This window comes from Taurulus bubalis, assembly GCF_910589615.1.
Source record: "Taurulus bubalis genome assembly, chromosome: 12".
Lineage (NCBI taxonomy): Eukaryota > Metazoa > Chordata > Actinopteri > Perciformes > Cottidae > Taurulus > Taurulus bubalis.
Window position 1 is genome coordinate 26932509 of NC_136600.1, and position 17865 is coordinate 26950373.

The 17865-nt window shown below is 45.5% G+C and overlaps 1 protein-coding gene across 1 annotated transcript; it reads left to right on the forward strand.

The window, feature by feature from the left end:
* Positions 1-11655: 11655 nt before the first annotated feature.
* plin6 (perilipin 6) lies at positions 11656-17702 on the forward strand (the record flags this gene model as incomplete). The annotated part of the gene is made up of 7 exons (XM_079227403.1): positions 11656-11679; positions 12030-12216; positions 12450-12532; positions 13190-13427; positions 15432-15610; positions 15840-16106; positions 16588-17702. The coding sequence occupies 7 exons, from the start codon at positions 11656-11658 to the stop codon at positions 17005-17007; spliced, it is 1398 nt and encodes a 465-aa protein (XP_079083529.1). The 3' UTR covers positions 17008-17702.
* Between the last annotated feature and the right edge of the window lie 163 nt (positions 17703-17865).

Here is a 17865-nt window from a genome sequence, read left to right on the forward strand (position 1 = left end):
TGATGCCCCTAGTGGACACCAGGAGAATAACATGTATTATCTCTGTAATACAGCAGTGATGCCCCTAGTGGACACCAGGAGAATAACATGTATTATCTCTGTAATACAGCAGTGATGCCCCTAGTGGACACCAGGAGAATAACATGTATTATCTCTGTAATACAGCGTTAAAGCCCCTAGTGGACACCTGGAGAATAACATGTATTATCTCTGTAATACAGCAGTGATGCCCCTAGTGGACACCAGGAGAATAACATGTCACAGTAGTAATTAGCCAACATGCTATCAGACCTAGCGTTGCTTCTTTATAGGTGTCCCTCCCTAAAATAAGAGTTCATATTTAAATAGTGTGAACTCTCGAGGTTCATCGGTCAGAAGCCGTTGAGCCGCCACAGCTCCACCCATCCACTTCCTGTCTGTCTCTCACTTCCTGTCGTCCTCCTCTCTGACTGGAGGGTTTCTAGGAGACGCCGCTGCTCTCAGTTCCTCCGTGTGTTTTTATAAAGATGGATATTTGAAAAAAAAAAGGTTTTTAATACCTTGTCTGCTCCTCCTTTAAATCTGCTGATTAATAACCTGAAGAAGAAGAAGACGATGATGATGATGCTGTATATTTGTACAGGATGAAGATGTTTGCTGTTTCCTTCCCGCCTCGTGTCCTCGGAGCTTTGGTGTGTGTGAGCGCCCCCTGCTGTAAACCTGGATGCTAACCTCCTAGGGTTGTTGACACTAATTGGACGTGCAAATAAACAAACAAGCAAAAACAAGTCTGACTAGTTATTGATCGTGTTTATTAAATACCACGTCTGTTTACGTTTGTGTGGTACTCGGTACACGAAGGGATCACTACGAGGTACTTTCTGAATCACGACATGACGATGTACATGTACACAACTACTGTCCTGGAGGGCTTATGAGGTACTTGTACATGTGTAGTTCCCTTTTTTGCTATTTTCTATGACTCTACTACATCTCAGTACATATTGTACTTTTACTGTAATACATCTCAGAAGTACATGTTGTACTTTTTCTGTACTACATCTCAGAGGTACATATTGTACTCTTTCTGTATAACATATCAGAGGTGCATGTACTTTAACAGTAACAGTACTTCTATAGTGTGTTATAGTACTTTAACAGTAACAAAGTACTTATATAGTATGGTATTAGTACTTTAACAGTAACAGAGTACTTCTATAGTATGGTATTAGTACTTTAACAGTAACAGAGTACTTATATAGTGTGCACAGAGGAAACAAGTATTATTTGGGGAGGTATAAACACATTCAGAGTTTTAAAAAACGTCTTAGTGACTGAAACTAAAAACCTCAAAGTAAAAACTACAGGAGCGATGTCATTGAACGCCTCGTGCTGCTCCGCCTGACTGGCTGGGCCTCGGGCCCTCGCTAGTGAACAGCTGTGTCACATGGCGGCTCTTCTCGGGCCCTCGCTAGTGAACAGCTGCGTCACATGGCGGCTCCTCTCGGGCCCTCGCTAGTGAACAGCTGCGTCACATGGCGGCTCCTCTCGGGCCCTCGCTAGTGAACAGCTGCGTCACATGGCGGCTCCTCTCGGGCCCTCGCTAGTGAACAGCTGTGTCACATTGCGGCTCCTCTCGGGCCCTCGCTAGTGAACAGCTGCGTCACATGGCGGCTCCTCTCGGGCCCTCGCTAGTGAACAGCTGTGTCACATGGCGGCTCCTCTCGGGCCCTCGCTAGTGAACAGCTGAGTCACATGGCGGCTCCTCTCGGGCCCTCGCTAGTGAACAGCTGTGTCACATGGCGGCTCCTCTCGGGCCCTCGCTAGTGAACAGCTGCGTCACATGGCGGCTCCTCTCGGGCCCTCGCTAGTGAACAGCTGAGTCACATGGCGGCTCCTCTCGGGCCCTCGCTAGTGAACAGCTGAGTCACATGGCGGCTCCTCTCGGGCCCTCGCTAGTGAACAGCTGTGTCACATGGCGGCTCCTCTCGGGCCCTCGCTAGTGAACAGCTGCGTCACATGGCGGCTCCTCTCGGGCCCTCGCTAGTGAACAGCTGTGTCACATGGCGGCTGCTCTCGGGCCCTGGCTGGTGAACGGCTGTGTCACATGGCGGCTCCTCTCGGGCCCTCGCTAGTGAACAGCTGCGTCACATGGCGGCTCCTCTCGGGCCCTCGCTAGTGAACAGCTGCGTCACATGGCGGCTCCTCTCGGGCCCTCGCTAGTGAACAGCTGCGTCACATGGCGGCTCCTCTCGGGCCCTCGCTAGTGAACAGCTGCGTCACATGGCGGCTGCTCTCGGGCCCTGGCTGGTGAACGGCTGTGTCACATGGCGGCTCCTCTCGGGCCCTCGCTAGTGAACAGCTGCGTCACATGGCGGCTCCTCTCGGGCCCTCGCTAGTGAACAGCTGCGTCACATGGCGGCTGCTCTCGGGCCCTGGCTGGTGAACGGCTGTGTCACATGGCGGCTCCTCTCGGGCCCTGGCTGGTGAACGGCTGTGTCACATGGCGGCTCCTCTCGGGCCCTGGCTGGTGAACGGCTGTGTCACATGGCGGCTGCTCTCGCCGCACACTGACTCCTTCATCGCCGTTCCCTCCAGGGGAAGAAATCCACAGAAGATCAATTTCACTGATTAGCTTCCAGTTCAGGGAAGAGGCGGTTGTGTGTTTTATTTATTTACTGGGAAGTCATAAAATACCCCAGATGCTCTGATCTGGGGTCAGATTCTAGCGGCCGTGGTCTTCACTGACGTCACGGACGAGCCGACAGAAACACATGATCTGATCTGAGAGCAGCTTTTCATGAGCTCATGAGGTTTAATTACTCATTTATATTCATACACAAGCCTGCCTCGTGTGCCTAGGGCCCTAACACACACAAGGGGAATAGCCTTGGCAAAGGTGCAACAAGGAAGGGAGCCGACAAGGCAGTAAATAATATGTATTGACAGCGTATCAGTTAACAAAAAGGTAAATTAACTAAAATGGGAGCAATAGGCCTCAGGGTCTCAAAGACAAAACAACAAACAAAACCCCACAGCTGGAACACGCAGTAAAATCTTTCAGGTACTAATATACTACACAAGTATACATTATACTGTATTAGACTCAAACGAGCTCGTAGGGTTAGGTGGTTAGAGGTGTCTTTTATTGAATTATGAACGATCTAGTAAACGCTACGGCCGCCGCCCGGACGTGACGGCGAGGTTACGGGTTTATGTAGTTACATAAACTTATGTTTATGTAACTACATAAACTTAACGCTAAGTTTAATTTGTTCTTCAGCTATAACTCTTCCCACAAGGCTTTACTGTATTTCAGCAATTTAAATGAAGTTAATCAACGTTGTGGTTCCGAAAGTAAAATTAACGAATGAAAATCAAACATTGCTTTTGAATTGTGGTTCAACAGAATCATTAAAAACAAACTAGTGAAAATGTCTGGACAAAAATGATGGTTCCCCTATAAAAGATATTAAATACTGTGACTACAGGGACACGTTGACCTCAGGTGTTTATTATTACCCTTCATTACACATAACTAAGTATTAACCATCTTTATTACACATGAGCAGGTCATCATGTCTTCATGTCTTCATGTCTTCATGTCTTCATGTCTTCATGTCTTCTTGTCTTCATGTCTTCATGTCTTCATGTCTTCATGTCTTCTTGTCTTCATGTCTTCATGTCTTCTTGTCTTCATGTCTTCATGTCTTCTTGTCTTCATGTCTTCATGTCTTCTTGTGTTCATGTCTTCATGTCTTCATGTCTTCATGTCTTCTTGTCTTCATGTCTTCTTGTCTTCTTGTCTTCATGTCTTCATGTATTCATGTCTTCATGTCTTCATGTCTTCTTGTCTTCATGTCTTCTTGTCTTCATGTCTTCATGTCTTCTTGTCTTCATGTCTTCTTGTCTTCATGTCTTCATGTCTTCTTGTCTTCATGTCTTCTTGTCTTCTTGTCTTCACGTCTTCTTGTCTTCTTGTCTTCACGTCTTCTTGTCTTCTTGTCTTCATGTCTTCATGTCTTCATGTCTTCATGTCTTCTTGTCTTCATGTCTTCTTGTCTTCTTGTCTTCACGTCTTCTTGTCTTCTTGTCTTCATGTCTTCATGTCTTCTTGTCTTCATGTCTTCATGTCTTCTTGTGTTCATGTCTTCATGTCTTCATGTCTTCATGTCTTCATGTCTTCTTGTGTTCATGTCTTCATGTCTTCATGTCTTCATGTCTTCTTGTCTTCATGTCTTCTTGTCTTCTTGTCTTCATGTCTTCATGTCTTCATGTCTTCATGTCTTCATGTCTTCACGTCTTCTTGTCTTCTTGTCTTCATGTCTTCATGTCTTCTTGTCTTCATGTCTTCTTGTCTTCTTGTCTTCATGTCTTCATGTATTCATGTCTTCATGTCTTCATGTATTCACGTCTTCTTGTCTTCTTGTCTTCATGTCTTCATGTCTTCTTGTCTTCATGTCTTCATGTCTTCATGTATTCATGTCTTCTTGTCTTCATGTCTTCATGTCTTCTTGTCTTCATGTCTTCATGTCTTCATGTCTTCATGTCTTCTTGTCTTCAGGTCTTCTTGTCTTCTTGTCTTCATGTCTTCTTGTCTTCTTGTCTTCATGTCTTCTTGTCTTCTTGTCTTCATGTCTTCATGTCTTCTTGTCTTCATGTCTTCTTGTCTTCATGTCTTCATGTCTTCTTGTCTTCATGTCTTCATGTCTTCTTGTCTTCTTGTCTTCATGTCTTCTTGTCTTCATGTCTTCTTGTCTTCATGTCTTCACGTCTTCTTGTCTTCTTGTCTTCATGTCTTCTTGTCTTCATGTCTTCTTGTCTTCATGTCTTCATGTCTTCTTGTCTTCATGTCTTCTTGTCTTCATGTCTTCATGTCTTCATGTCTTCTTGTCTTCTTGTCTTCATGTCTTCCTGTCTTCTTGTCTTCATGTCTTCATGTCTTCTTGTCTTCTTGTCTTCATGTCTTCATGTCTTCATGTCTTCTTGTCTTCATGTCTTCATGTCTTCTTGTCTTCATGTCTTCTTGTCTTCTTGTCTTCATGTCTTCATGTCTTCTTGTCTTCATGTCTTCATGTCTTCTTGTCTTCTTGTCTTCATGTCTTCCTGTCTTCTTGTCTTCATGTCTTCTTGTCTTCTTGTCTTCATGTCTTCATGTCTTCATGTCTTCTTGTCTTCATGTCTTCATGTCTTCCTGTCTTCTTGTCTTCATGTCTTCATGTCTTCATGTCTTCTTGTCTTCATGTCTTCATGTCTTCTTGTCTTCTTGTCTTCATTTCTTCATGTCTTCTTGTCTTCTTGTCTTCATGTCTTCTTGTCTTCTTGTCTTCATGTCTTCATGTCTTCATGTCTTCTTGTCTTCATGTCTTCTTGTCTTCTTGTCTTCATGTCTTCATGTCTTCTTGTCTTCATGTCTTCATGTCTTCATGTCTTCTTGTCTTCTTGTCTTCATGTCTTCCTGTCTTCAGGTCTTCAGGTATTCATGTCTTCATGTCTTCATGTCTTCTTGTCTTCTTGTCTTCATGTCTTCTTGTCTTCTTGTCTTCATGTCTTCATGTCTTCATGTCTTCTTGTCTTCTTGTCTTCATGTCTTCTTGTCTTCAGGTCTTCAGGTATTCATGTCTTCATGTCTTCATGTCTTCATGTCTTCTTGTCTTCAGGTCTTCAGGTATTCATGTCTTCATGTCTTCATGTCTTCAGGTCTTCATGTCTTCTTGTCTTCAGGTCTTCAGGTATTCATGTCTTCATGTCTTCATGTCTTCAGGTCTTCATGTCTTCATGTCTTCAGGTCTTCAGGTATTCATGTCTTCATGTCTTCTTGTCTTCATGTCTTCATGTCTTCTTGTCTTCAGGTCTTCAGGTATTCATGTCTTCATGTCTTCTTGTCTTCATGTCTTCATGTCTTCTTGTCTTCAGGTCTTCAGGTATTCATGTCTTCATGTCTTCTTGTCTTCAGGTCTTCATGTCTTCATGTCTTCAGGTCTTCAGGTATTCATGTCTTCATGTCTTCAGGTCTTCATGTCTTCATGTCTTCATGAGGTGTTCTGGTCTCTACTGGTTCTAACGAGTATCTTCAGTGAACTGCTTCATGAATGGATTAATTGAGAAACCCAGGGTTGTTGTTTTAGAGGTGACCTTCATCATCATCATCATCATTATCGTCGTCGTCGTCATCGGGATGTGATGAAGGTCACGGTGTGGATGTGTGGTCCAATACAGAGATCTCTCCTAGCGTTAGCGTGCTAACCAGCTAACCCCATGCTGCAGTACCAGTTCAAACCTGAGGGGGCGACAGAGTCAACAACACAAATAATGAATGAATGAATGAATATATACTTTATTAATCCCCAAGGGGAGATGTTTTTGTCGTCATCAGTAGCGCCTTACCACTTGAAACACAAACACACAAGATAAAAGATCAAATATATAAAGAAGCAGGGATGAGAGATATATACAAATTAAAATAAAGTTACATATATATATATAAATATATATGACCCTGCATCAGGTGGTAGAGAGGGTGGTTATATATATATATATATATATATATATATATATATATATATATATATATATATATATATATATATATATATATATATATATATATATATATACATGTATATATATGGCCCTGCAGCAGGTGGTAGAGAGGGTGGTCCAGGTTGTCCAATATGGACAGTAGTTTCTTCAGCGTCCTCCTCTCCACCACCTGCTCCAGAAACTCCTGCTAGCCGATGATGGAGCCTTCTTCACTAGCTTGTTAAGTCTGTTGGTGTCACCGGCTCCAATGCTGCTCCCCAGCAGACGATGGAGAAGTACAGGGCGCTGGACACCACCGACTGGTAGAACATCTCCAGCATCTTCTGCACACATTGAAGGATCCAAGCTTCCTCAGGAAAAAGAGTCGACTCATCCCCTTCTTGTAGACAGAGTTGATGTTGGCCTTCCAGTTCAGTCGGCTGTCGATGGAAACACCTGGTACCTGTACTCCTCCATGTGATGAGACACCAGGTACCTGTACTCCTCCATGTGATGAGACACCAGGTACCTGTTCTCCTCCATCATGTGATGAGACACCAGGTACCTGTACTCCTCCATGTGATGAGACACCAGGTACCTGTACTCCTCCATGTGATGAGACACCAGGTACCTGTACTCCTCCTCCATGTGATGAGACACCTGGTACCTGTACTCCTCCATGTGATGAGACACCAGGTCCCTGTACTCCTCCATGTGATGAGACACCAGGTACCTGTACTCCTCCATGTGATGAGACACCAGGTACCTGTATTCCTCCTCCATGTGATGAGACACCAGGTACCTGTACTCCTCCATGTGATGAGACACCAGGTACCTGTACTCCTCCATGTGATGAGACACCAGGTACCTGTACTCCTCCTCCATGTGATGAGACACCTGGTACCTGTACTCCTCCATGTGATGAGACACCAGGTACCTGTACTCCTCCATGTGATGAGACACCAGGTACCTGTACTCCTCCATGTGATGAGACACCAGGTACCTGTACTCCTCCTCCATGTGATGAGACACCAGGTACCTGTACTCCTCCATGTGATGAGACACCAGGTACCTGTACTCCTCCATGTGATGAGACACCAGGTACCTGTACTCCTCCTCCATGTGATGAGACACCAGGTACCTGTACTCCTCCATGTGATGAGACACCAGGTACCTGTACTCCTCCACCATGTGATGAGACACCAGGTACCTGTACTCCTCCACCATGTGATGAGACACCAGGTACCTGTTCTCCTCCATGTGATGAGACACCAGGTACCTGTTCTCCTCCATGTGATGAGACACCAGGTCCCTGTACTCCTCCACTATGTCCACGTCCTCTCCCAGAACACTCAGAGGACTAGGAGCTGTTGTCTTCCTCCTGAAGTCCACCACCATCTCTCTGGTCTTGGCCACGTTCAGAAGCAGGTGATTCTCACCGGCCCACTTCACAAAGTCACTCACCACTGCCCTGTCCTCCTCCTCCCGTCCATCCCTAATACACCCGACCACTGCAGAGTCATCAGAGAACTTCTGCAGATGGCATGACTGTGTGTTGTACTGGAAGTCAGTGGTGTACAGGTGAACAGGAAGGGAGACAGAACAGTTCCCTGTGGGGCTCCAGCATCACTGACCACCGTTCCAGACAGCACACGGCCCAGTCTGACACACTGTGGTCTGCCTGTGAGGTAGTCAGTGATCCAGGAGACGGTGGACGAGTCTACCCCCACCACCCGCAGCTTCTCACCCAGTAGCAGTGGTTGGATGGTGTTAAATGCACTGGAGACGTCAAAGAAAGTGACTCTCACAGAGACACCTGTTCCATCCAGGTGCGACTGAGCTCGTTGCAGCAGGTAGATGATGGCGTCGTCCACTCCCACATGAGGCTGGTAAGCAAATTCTAGAGGGTCCAGCGACGATTTCACCTGCGGTCGGAGGTGAGCCAAGACCAGCCTCTCCAGCACCTTCATCACATGGGAGGTGAGGGCTACCGGTCGGTAGTCGTTGAGTAACAAATAACAGTTTGTTTATCGGATCAGAGAGGAAGTTATTTATTGATTATACTTAACATCCAACATGACGGGAGAGAAACGTGTATATATGTGTGTATGTGTGTGTGTGTGTGTGTTTGTGTGTGTATATATGTGTGTGTGTGCGTGTATATGTGTGTGTGTGTCTCTGCTGAATGACTTCATTGAGAACTCGTGCTAATTGATTGGTCGCTGTGACATCACAGCGCTCGTCAGCCAATCAGGTCGCTGCTCTCCTCCAGAAAACCCGGCCCTGACTCTTTATGAGCAGTCACGACGTCTGAGTCTTCATCGTCGTCTACATCACCATCTTCATCACCGTCTTCATCGCTTCAGCTGCTTCATCGCCTCTTGAGCCTTTCTAATGGGGTAAGTATTCATACTCATGGTTATTTATTGAAACCTTTATTCAACACAAACTACTAAAGTTGATTGAATACACATTGTTTTGCTTCAGGCATTTATATATTTATATATTTGTGTATTTAAAGGTAAAGTTTGGGCGTGGCTTCTCTCTGAAGCTTCAACTGTTGACTTTCATTATTTTTCTTTAAATCTAATGAAAGCTGTTTTTTATTTTGTCATTAAGAATTGAATTTTTCAGGTTGAACTCAATATTTTAAATGTGTCCTCTTTGACAGTGTTTTTTAAGCTTTCATCATCATCTTTTAAACCATTTTTTTTACAGTGTACTTTTACATTGACGTTTAAAAGACGAGTTTTTGATATTTTCGGGTCCAGGAGTCCAACCTGAGGGCTGCGACCCCAACGGGGGCCGCGAGGCGACCGCCTGACGAAACATTAACCATTCATAACGCTACATCTTTTTAATTATTCAAACATGTTCTTCTCTTTTTCTGTTTTTAGTTTTTTCTCCAAAAACAAACTAGTTCTGGTCATAGCATATAATTATTAATGAAGTGTTGCATTGATTGATGACGCTTCTTCTCAATGGGAGTTTTGTCAGAGGCTGATTTCCACGCCGGTGGATCGGAACAGAGCCGGTCTTTGTTGTCCTCCTGGTCTTCTTGGTCATCCTAATCTTTCTAGTCCTCGTTGTCTTCGTTGTCTTCCTAGTCGTCATTGTCTTTCTAGTCTTTGTTGTCTTTCTAGTCTTCGTTGTCTTCCTAGTCTTCGTTGTCTTCCTAGTCCTCGTTGTCCTTGTTGTGTTCCTAGTCCTCATTGTCTTCGTTGTCTTCCTAGTCCTCGTTGTTTTCGTTGTGTTCCTAGTCCTCGTTGTCTTCCTAGTCCTTGTTTTCCTAGTCCTCATTGTCTTCTTAGTCCTTGTTGTCTTCCTAGTCCTCGTTGTCTTCCTAGTCCTCCTTGTCTTCATTGTCTTCCTAGTCCTCGTTGTCTTCGTTGTCTTCGTTGTCTTCCTAGTCCTTGTTGTCTTCCTAGTCCTCGTTGTCTTCCTAGTCCTTGTTGTCTTCCTAGTCCTCGTTGTCTTCTTAGTCCTCGTTGTCTTCTTAGTCCTCGTTGTCTTCCTAGTCCTCGTTGTCTTCTTAGTCCTTGTTGTCTTCCTAGTCCTTGTTGTCTTCTTAGTCTTCGTTGTCTTCCTAGTCTTCGTTGTCTTCCTAGTCCTCGTTGTCCTTGTTGTGTTCCTAGTCCTCGTTGTCTTCGTTGTCTTCCTAGTCCTCGTTGTCTTCGTTGTCTTCCTAGTCCTCGTTGTCTTCCTAGTCCTCGTTGTCTTCCTAGTCCTTGTTTTCCTAGTCCTCATTGTCTTCCTAGTCCTCCTTGTCTTCGTTGTCTTCCTAGTCCTCATTGTCTTCCTAGTCCTTGTTGTCTTCGTTGTCTTCCTAGTCCTCGTTGTCTTCCTAGTCTTCGTTGTCTTCCTAGTCCTCGTTGTCTTCGTTGTCTTTGTTGTCTTCCTAGTCCTCGTTGTCTTCCTAGTCCTCGTTGTCTTCTTAGTCTTCGTTGTCTTCTTAGTCCTCATTGTCTTCTTAGTCCTTGTTTTCCTAGTCCTCATTGTCTTCTTAGTCCTTGTTGTCTTCCTAGTCCTCGTTGTCTTCCTAATCCTCGTTGTCTTCCTAGTCCTCGTTGTCTTCCTAGTCCTCGTTGTCTTCGTTGTCTTCCTAGTCCTCGTTGTCTTCCTAGTCCTCGTTGTCTTCTTAGTCCTCATTGTCTTCTTAGTCGTCGTTGTCTTCCTAATCTTCGTTGTCTTCTTAGTCCTCGTTGTCTTACTAGTCGTCGTTTCCCTAGTCCTCGTTGTCTTCTTAGTCCTTGTTGTCTTCCTAGTCCTCGTTGTCTTCTTAGTCCTTGTTGTCTTCCTAGTCCTCATTGTCTTCTTAGTCCTTGTTGTCTTCCTAGTCCTCGTTGTCTTCTTAGTCTTCCTTGTCTTCCTGGTCTTTGTTGTCTTCGTAGTCCTCGTTGTCTTCCTAGTCCTCGTTGTCTTCCTAGTCCTCGTTGTCTTCCTAGTCCTCGTTGTCTTCTTAGTCCTTGTTGTCTTCTTAGTCCTTGTTGTCTTCCTTGTCCTCGTTGTCTTCGTAGTCTTCCTTGTCCTCATTGTCTTCTTAGTCTTCTTAGTCTTCCTAGTCTTCCTGGTCTTTGTTGTCTTCCTAGTCCTTGTTGTCTTCCTAGTCCTCATTGTCTTCATAGTCCTCGTTGTCTTCTTAGTCTGCCTAGTCTTCTTAGTCTTCCTAGTCTTCGTTGTCTTCCTAGTTCTCATTGTCTTCTTAGTCTTCCTAGTCTTCCTAGTCTTCCTGGTCTTTGTTGTCTTCCTAGTCCTCATTGTCTTCTTAGTCGTCTTAGTCTTCTTAGTCTTCTTAGTCTTCTTAGTCTTCCTAGTCTTCGTTGTCTTCCTAGCCTCATTGTCTTCTTAGTCTTCCTAGTCTTCCTAGTCTTCCTGGTCTTTGTTGTCTTCCTAGTCCTCATTGTCTTCTTAGTCGTCCTAGTCTTCTTAGTCTTCTTAGTCTTCCTAGTCTTCGTTGTCTTCCTAGTCCTCATTGTCTTCTTAGTCTTCCTAGTCTTTCTAGTCTTCGTTGTCTTCCTAGTCCTCGTTGTCTTCCTAGTCTTCCTGGTCTTCCTAGTCTTCTTAGTCTTGTGGTCTTGTGGTCTTCTGACAGCTGACTGCCTCGTGGAGTCTGAACTCTGCTCTTGTTTGTTCCTCAGATTTGGAGAAGGAGAAATGTCCGAGCGTCAACATCATGAGGTGAGTCCACAGCGTCTGAACTCTGTCTATACACACATTATATAATCGTATTTGTAATATATATATATATATATATATATATATATATATATATATATGCATATATATATATATATATATATATATATATATATATATATATATATATATATGCATATATATATATATATTATAAATAAGATTATAAGTAGAAATGTGAGACTTTTACTTTGAAAAATCTCCAAATTGATACAATAACAGTATTTTTACAGTGTGGTTATAGTGTGTTCACTGCCTAGTACTTGTCACAGCCTCAGAGTACTTGTACACAACCTCAGAGTACCTGTACACGGTCCCGTCCTGCGTTTCAGTCCAGCGTGGTGTTCAGGGTCTCCAGTCTGCCGCTGGTCAGCTCGGCGCTGCAGTCGGTGACGTCGGTCTACTGCGAGGTCAAAGGTCGCTACCCTCTGCTGCGGCTGGTGGGCGGAGCCGCGGAGGTCGGCGTCAGCGTCGCCATGACGAGAGCCACGCCCCTCCTCCAGAGTCTGGAGCCGCAGAGTACGTGTATATAAATACTACCACTAGTACTGCTATTACTACTGATACTAGTACTACTGAAACAAGTAATACCACTACTACTACTGCTATTACCTCCACTATCGATACTGCTGAGTTCCATTGAAGGGTCTCAAAGTACACAGATATAAATACTGCTGTAAATAATGCATACTGCTAGTACTCCTGCTAGTACTCTTGCTAGTACTCCTGACACTTGTACTTTCTGTCTTCAGTTGAAGTCGCCAACAGTTTTGCTCTCGTTGGTCTCGACCGTCTGGAGAAAAACTTCCCGATCCTGAACCAATCAACAGAGGAGGTTTGTTTACTGTCTGATCAATATTTACTATCTAATCAATATTTACTATCTAATCAATATGTATTATCTAATCAATATTTACTATCTAATCAATATTTACTATCTAATCAATATGTATTATCTAATCAATATGTATTATCTAATCAATATTTACTATCTAATCAATATTTACTATCTAATCAATATGAATTATCTAATCAATATGTATTATCTAATCAATATTTACTATCTAATCAATATTTACTATCTAATCAATATGTATTACCTAATCAATATGTATTATCTAATCAATATTTACTATCTAATCAATATTTACTATCTAATCAATATGAATTATCTAATCAATATGTATTATCTAATCAATATTTACTATCTAATCAATATTTACGATCGAATCAATATGTATTATCTAATCAATATATACTATCTAATCAATGTTTACTATCTATTGATCATCATAATTTATTATCATTATTATTTATTGATCATCAGGATAAATTATGTTATAACTTTATTGATCGTTCAGATTGTTACCTCGAATATTGTAATGTATTGATCACCCGTCTCTACACCTTGATGTGAAGACATGGTCTGTGCGTCATCAATACTCCTGATCAGCTGCTGCTCGTGACTAATAAAGGGGCGTGGCCTCCCCAGGTGCTGGGCCACCTGAAGGACGCGCTGCTGCTGACACTGGACGACGTGCAGCTGTGGGTGGTGGACGGTCTGGACGGCGCTCTGGACCGGCTGGAGCGGCTGCAGGACGGAGCGCTGGGCGCCGTGCGGCGGCTGCAGGACAGCCAGGTGGGGCGCGCCGCCTCCACCGGGCTGGACGACCTGCTGACCCGCCTGGAGGACGCCACGGCCTACTACCTGCCGCTGCCGCCCACGCTGCGTGAGCACACCTACACACACCTGAGACACACACACACACCTGAGACACACACACCTGAGACGCACACCTGAGACACACACACACCTGCGACACACAAACACCTGAGACACACACCTGTATACACACCTGAGACACACACCTGTACACACACCTGAGACACACACACACCTGCGACACACACACCTGAGACGCACACACACCTGTACACACACCTGAGACACACACCTGTACACACACCTGATACACACACACCTGAGGCACACACACACCTGAGACACACACACACCTGTACACACACCTGAGACACACACCTGTACACACACCTGATACACACACACACACCTGAGGCACACACACACCTGAGACACACACACACACCTGAGGCACACACACACACCTGAGACACACACACACTTGAGACACACACAACTGAGACACACACACACCTGAGACACACACCTGTACACACACACACACCTGAGACACACACACCTGAGGCACACACACACCTGAGACACACACCTGTACACACACCTGAGACACACACCTGTACACACACCTGAGACACACACACCTGCGACACACACACCTGAGACACACACCTGTACACACACCTGAGACACACACCTGTACACACACCTGAGACACACACACACCTGCGACACACACACCTGAGACGCACACACACCTGTACACACACCTGAGACACACACCTGTACACACACCTGATACACACACACCTGAGGCACACACACACCTGAGACACACACACCTGTACACACACCTGAGACACACACCTGTACACACACCTGATACACACACACACACACCTGAGGCACACACACACCTGAGACACACACACACACCTGAGGCACACACACACCTGAGGCACACACACACAAACCTGAGACACACACACACTTGAGACACACACAACTGAGACACACACACACCTGAGACACACACCTGTACACACACACACCTGAGACACACACACCTGAGGCACACACACACCTGAGGCACACACACACCTGAGGCACACACACACACACACACACACCTGAGACACACACACACTTGAGACACACACAACTGAGACACACACACACCTGAGACACACACCTGTACACACACACACACCTGAGACACACACACACCTGAGGCACACACACACACCTGAGACACACACACCTGAGGGACACACCTGAGACACACACACCTGAGGCACACACACACACCTGAGACACACACACCTGAGACACACACACCTGAGACACACACACACCTGCGACACACAAACACCTGAGACACACACCTGTACACACACCTGAGACACACACACACCTGTACACACACCTGAGACACACACCTGTACACACACCTGATACACACACACACCTGAGGCACACACACACACCTGAGGCACACACACACACCTGAGGCACACACACACACACCTGAGACACACACACCTGAGGCACACACACACACACCTGAGACACACACACACACCTGAGGCACACACACACACCTGAGACACACACTCACCTGAGGCACACACACACACCTGAGACACACACACACCTGAGGCACACACACACACCTGAGGCACACACACACACCTGAGACACACACACACCTGAGACACACACACATACCTGAGGTACACACACACACACCTGAGACACACACACACACATCTGAGACACACACCTGAGATACACACACACCTGAGGCACACACACACACACCTGTACACACACCTGAGACACACTCACATACACACACACACACACACAGGCTACTTGTAGTTTAGACCTCGTTCAGATCTATTCATGTGTTTGTAAATATATATTCATGTAGAAATGTGTCGCTGCTTTGCATTCTGTTCTTTTTACGTTGTCATATGAATAATCTTTATTATGTGATGGTGGTGATGATGATGATGATGATGGTGATGGTGATGGTGATGATGAAGGAGGTGCCCTGGTCTCTGTCCGTCAGGGCGGGAGTGGGAGATGAAGGTGCAGGAGTATGAGGATGAAGACGAGGAGGAGCCCAGCCTGTGGACCAGGGTCCGCTCCCTGCTGCTGAAGCTCAGCCTGCAGCTCTACCACCGCCTCGCCAGGCTCAGGGAGCAGCTGCAGGGAGCCATGGCGACCACGGGGGGCGCTGTGGAGCGGGTGGGACGCTGACGATGATGATGATGATTCTTCTGTTTCTTCTTCTTCTTATGTTTCTTCTTCTTCTTCTGTTTCTTGTTCTTCTTGTTCTTCTTGTTCTGTTTCTTCTGTTTCTTCTTCTGTTTCTTCTGTTTCTTCTTCTTCTTCTTCTTCTTCTTCTTCTTCTTCTTCTTCTCATCCTGGTTCTTTGTGTGTAATGTTTACATCTGGTTGCCCCCCCCCCCTGCAGGTGGGTCTGGGTCGGGTCGTGGATCTGGTGGGCGAGCTGCTGCAGTTCCTGCAGAGCCTCCTGGTGGCACTGGTGTACCGAGCCGAGAGCCTGCGGGAGCTGACCGTGGGCGGAGTCAGGAGCCAGGCGGCCATGTTGGCCGAGCTACGCCCCCTCCGCCAGATCAGAGCGCTGCCGGTTCAGGTTCAGACGCTGCTGGGGGACCTGCAGGACCTGTCCAAGATCCTGCTGCAGCTGATCATCAACGCCACGCCGCTGTACAACGTGGTGAGACACACACACACACACACACACACACACACACACACACACACACACACACACCTGAGACACACTCGTTCATCCAGCTTGATTGTGGTGATATAATCAGTAAAACTAATGTATTGTTGACCATTGTTGTAAGCTAAGCTAACATTTTTTGTGCTAAGCTAGACTAAAAGTATTTGTGCGAAATTAACAGTCTTTGTGCTAAGCTACACTAACATTCTTTATGCAAAGCTAGGCTAAAATTATTTGTGCTAAGCTAGGCTAACAGTCTTTGTGCTAAGCTAACATTATTTGTGCTAAGCTAGGCTAACATTCTTTGTGCTAAGCTAACAGTATTTCTGCTAAGCTAACAGTATTTTTGCTAAGCTAGACTAACAGTCTTTGTGCTAAACTACGCTAACATTCTTTGTGCTGAGCAAGGCTAAAAGTCTTTGTGCTAAGCTAGGCTCGTGATGAGACTCTGACTGTCCTCGTCTTGCAGCTCCAGCAGCCGTCCCCCCAGGAGGTGGAGGACTTCCTGAACCAGGAGGACGTAGCAGCCGACAGTTCTTCCCGCCGCAGCTCCGCCAACAACCTCTTCCTGAAGGCGATGGACGGACGTCCTCGCCGCCGCCGGAGTCTCTACAGCAGGTCTTCCGCCACCCGGAGCCCCCAGGGCCCCCAGAACCCCCAGAGCCCCGACCCCCAGGGCAGCCGCCGCCGCTCCAGCACCAAGGATCTGCTGGCTCCGGAGGCCGAGGACCTCAAGATGGCGTCCGACGCCGCCGCCGTCCTCCGCCGGCCGTCCGCCACCGAGCTGCTCCTCGCGCCGCTCAAACAGTTTGTCTCCCAGAGCCAGAAGGCCTTCGAGTACCTGAGCCCCAACACCCTGGACCACACCACGGAGGAGGACGACTCCTAAGCGCCGCGCCGAGCTCCCGGCCTCGCCGCCGCTGAACAAACGTTCAGAGTCTCTCATTTAAACGATGCCTCGACAAATCTGTACTATATAAATATATATAACCGTGTATATATATTTATGTGCATATAACCGTTGTGTATATATATTTATATACACAGTCGTCATGTCAACGCGTATACTTAAAAACTAACGTATCAATGTTTATAATACTTAGACTGTAAAACCTTGAGGAGGAAACGGTTGCTTGGTTTTTCCGGAGCTTTCAGCCACGTCTCTTTAACTTCATACATCCACGAGGAAGTCCATGAGACGTGGCTGAAAGCTCTCCAAACAAGTTGTTTCCCCCTCAGGGCCACCGATGAGTCGTTTACTGTGATGAAGACTTCTCCTCTTCCTCTTCCTCCTCCTCCTTGAAACCTGTTTCTTTACTTCCTGTTTCTTTATTTCTGCGTCAGTTTAAACTTGTTTGTGATGAAGAACGTGGCGTTTTGCTTGAGAAGAGAATGTTCTTTATAGATTTCATCTGTAATTTATTGATCATCTTTTAAATATTTGCAGTTCATCAGAACTAACTTGTAACCGATTTTTAGTCAGAAATAAAAGTTTAAAGTCAAACATTTAACAAATATATATATTCGAATATATTCTAATATTTATGTGTGTCTTTGTCAACATAATAAAGCTTTTGGACTCTGCAGCTTCAGTTTGTTTCTTTCATAATTAAATTCTGACGTTTGATCATTTCGATTTTAATTATAAAAACTAAGTTCATAAACATCCGAGTGAAAAAAGAACAAAAACTCAGTTTAAATGTTTTGATTTTCTGAATATCGGACGTGATCAAAATAAACTTCTGTC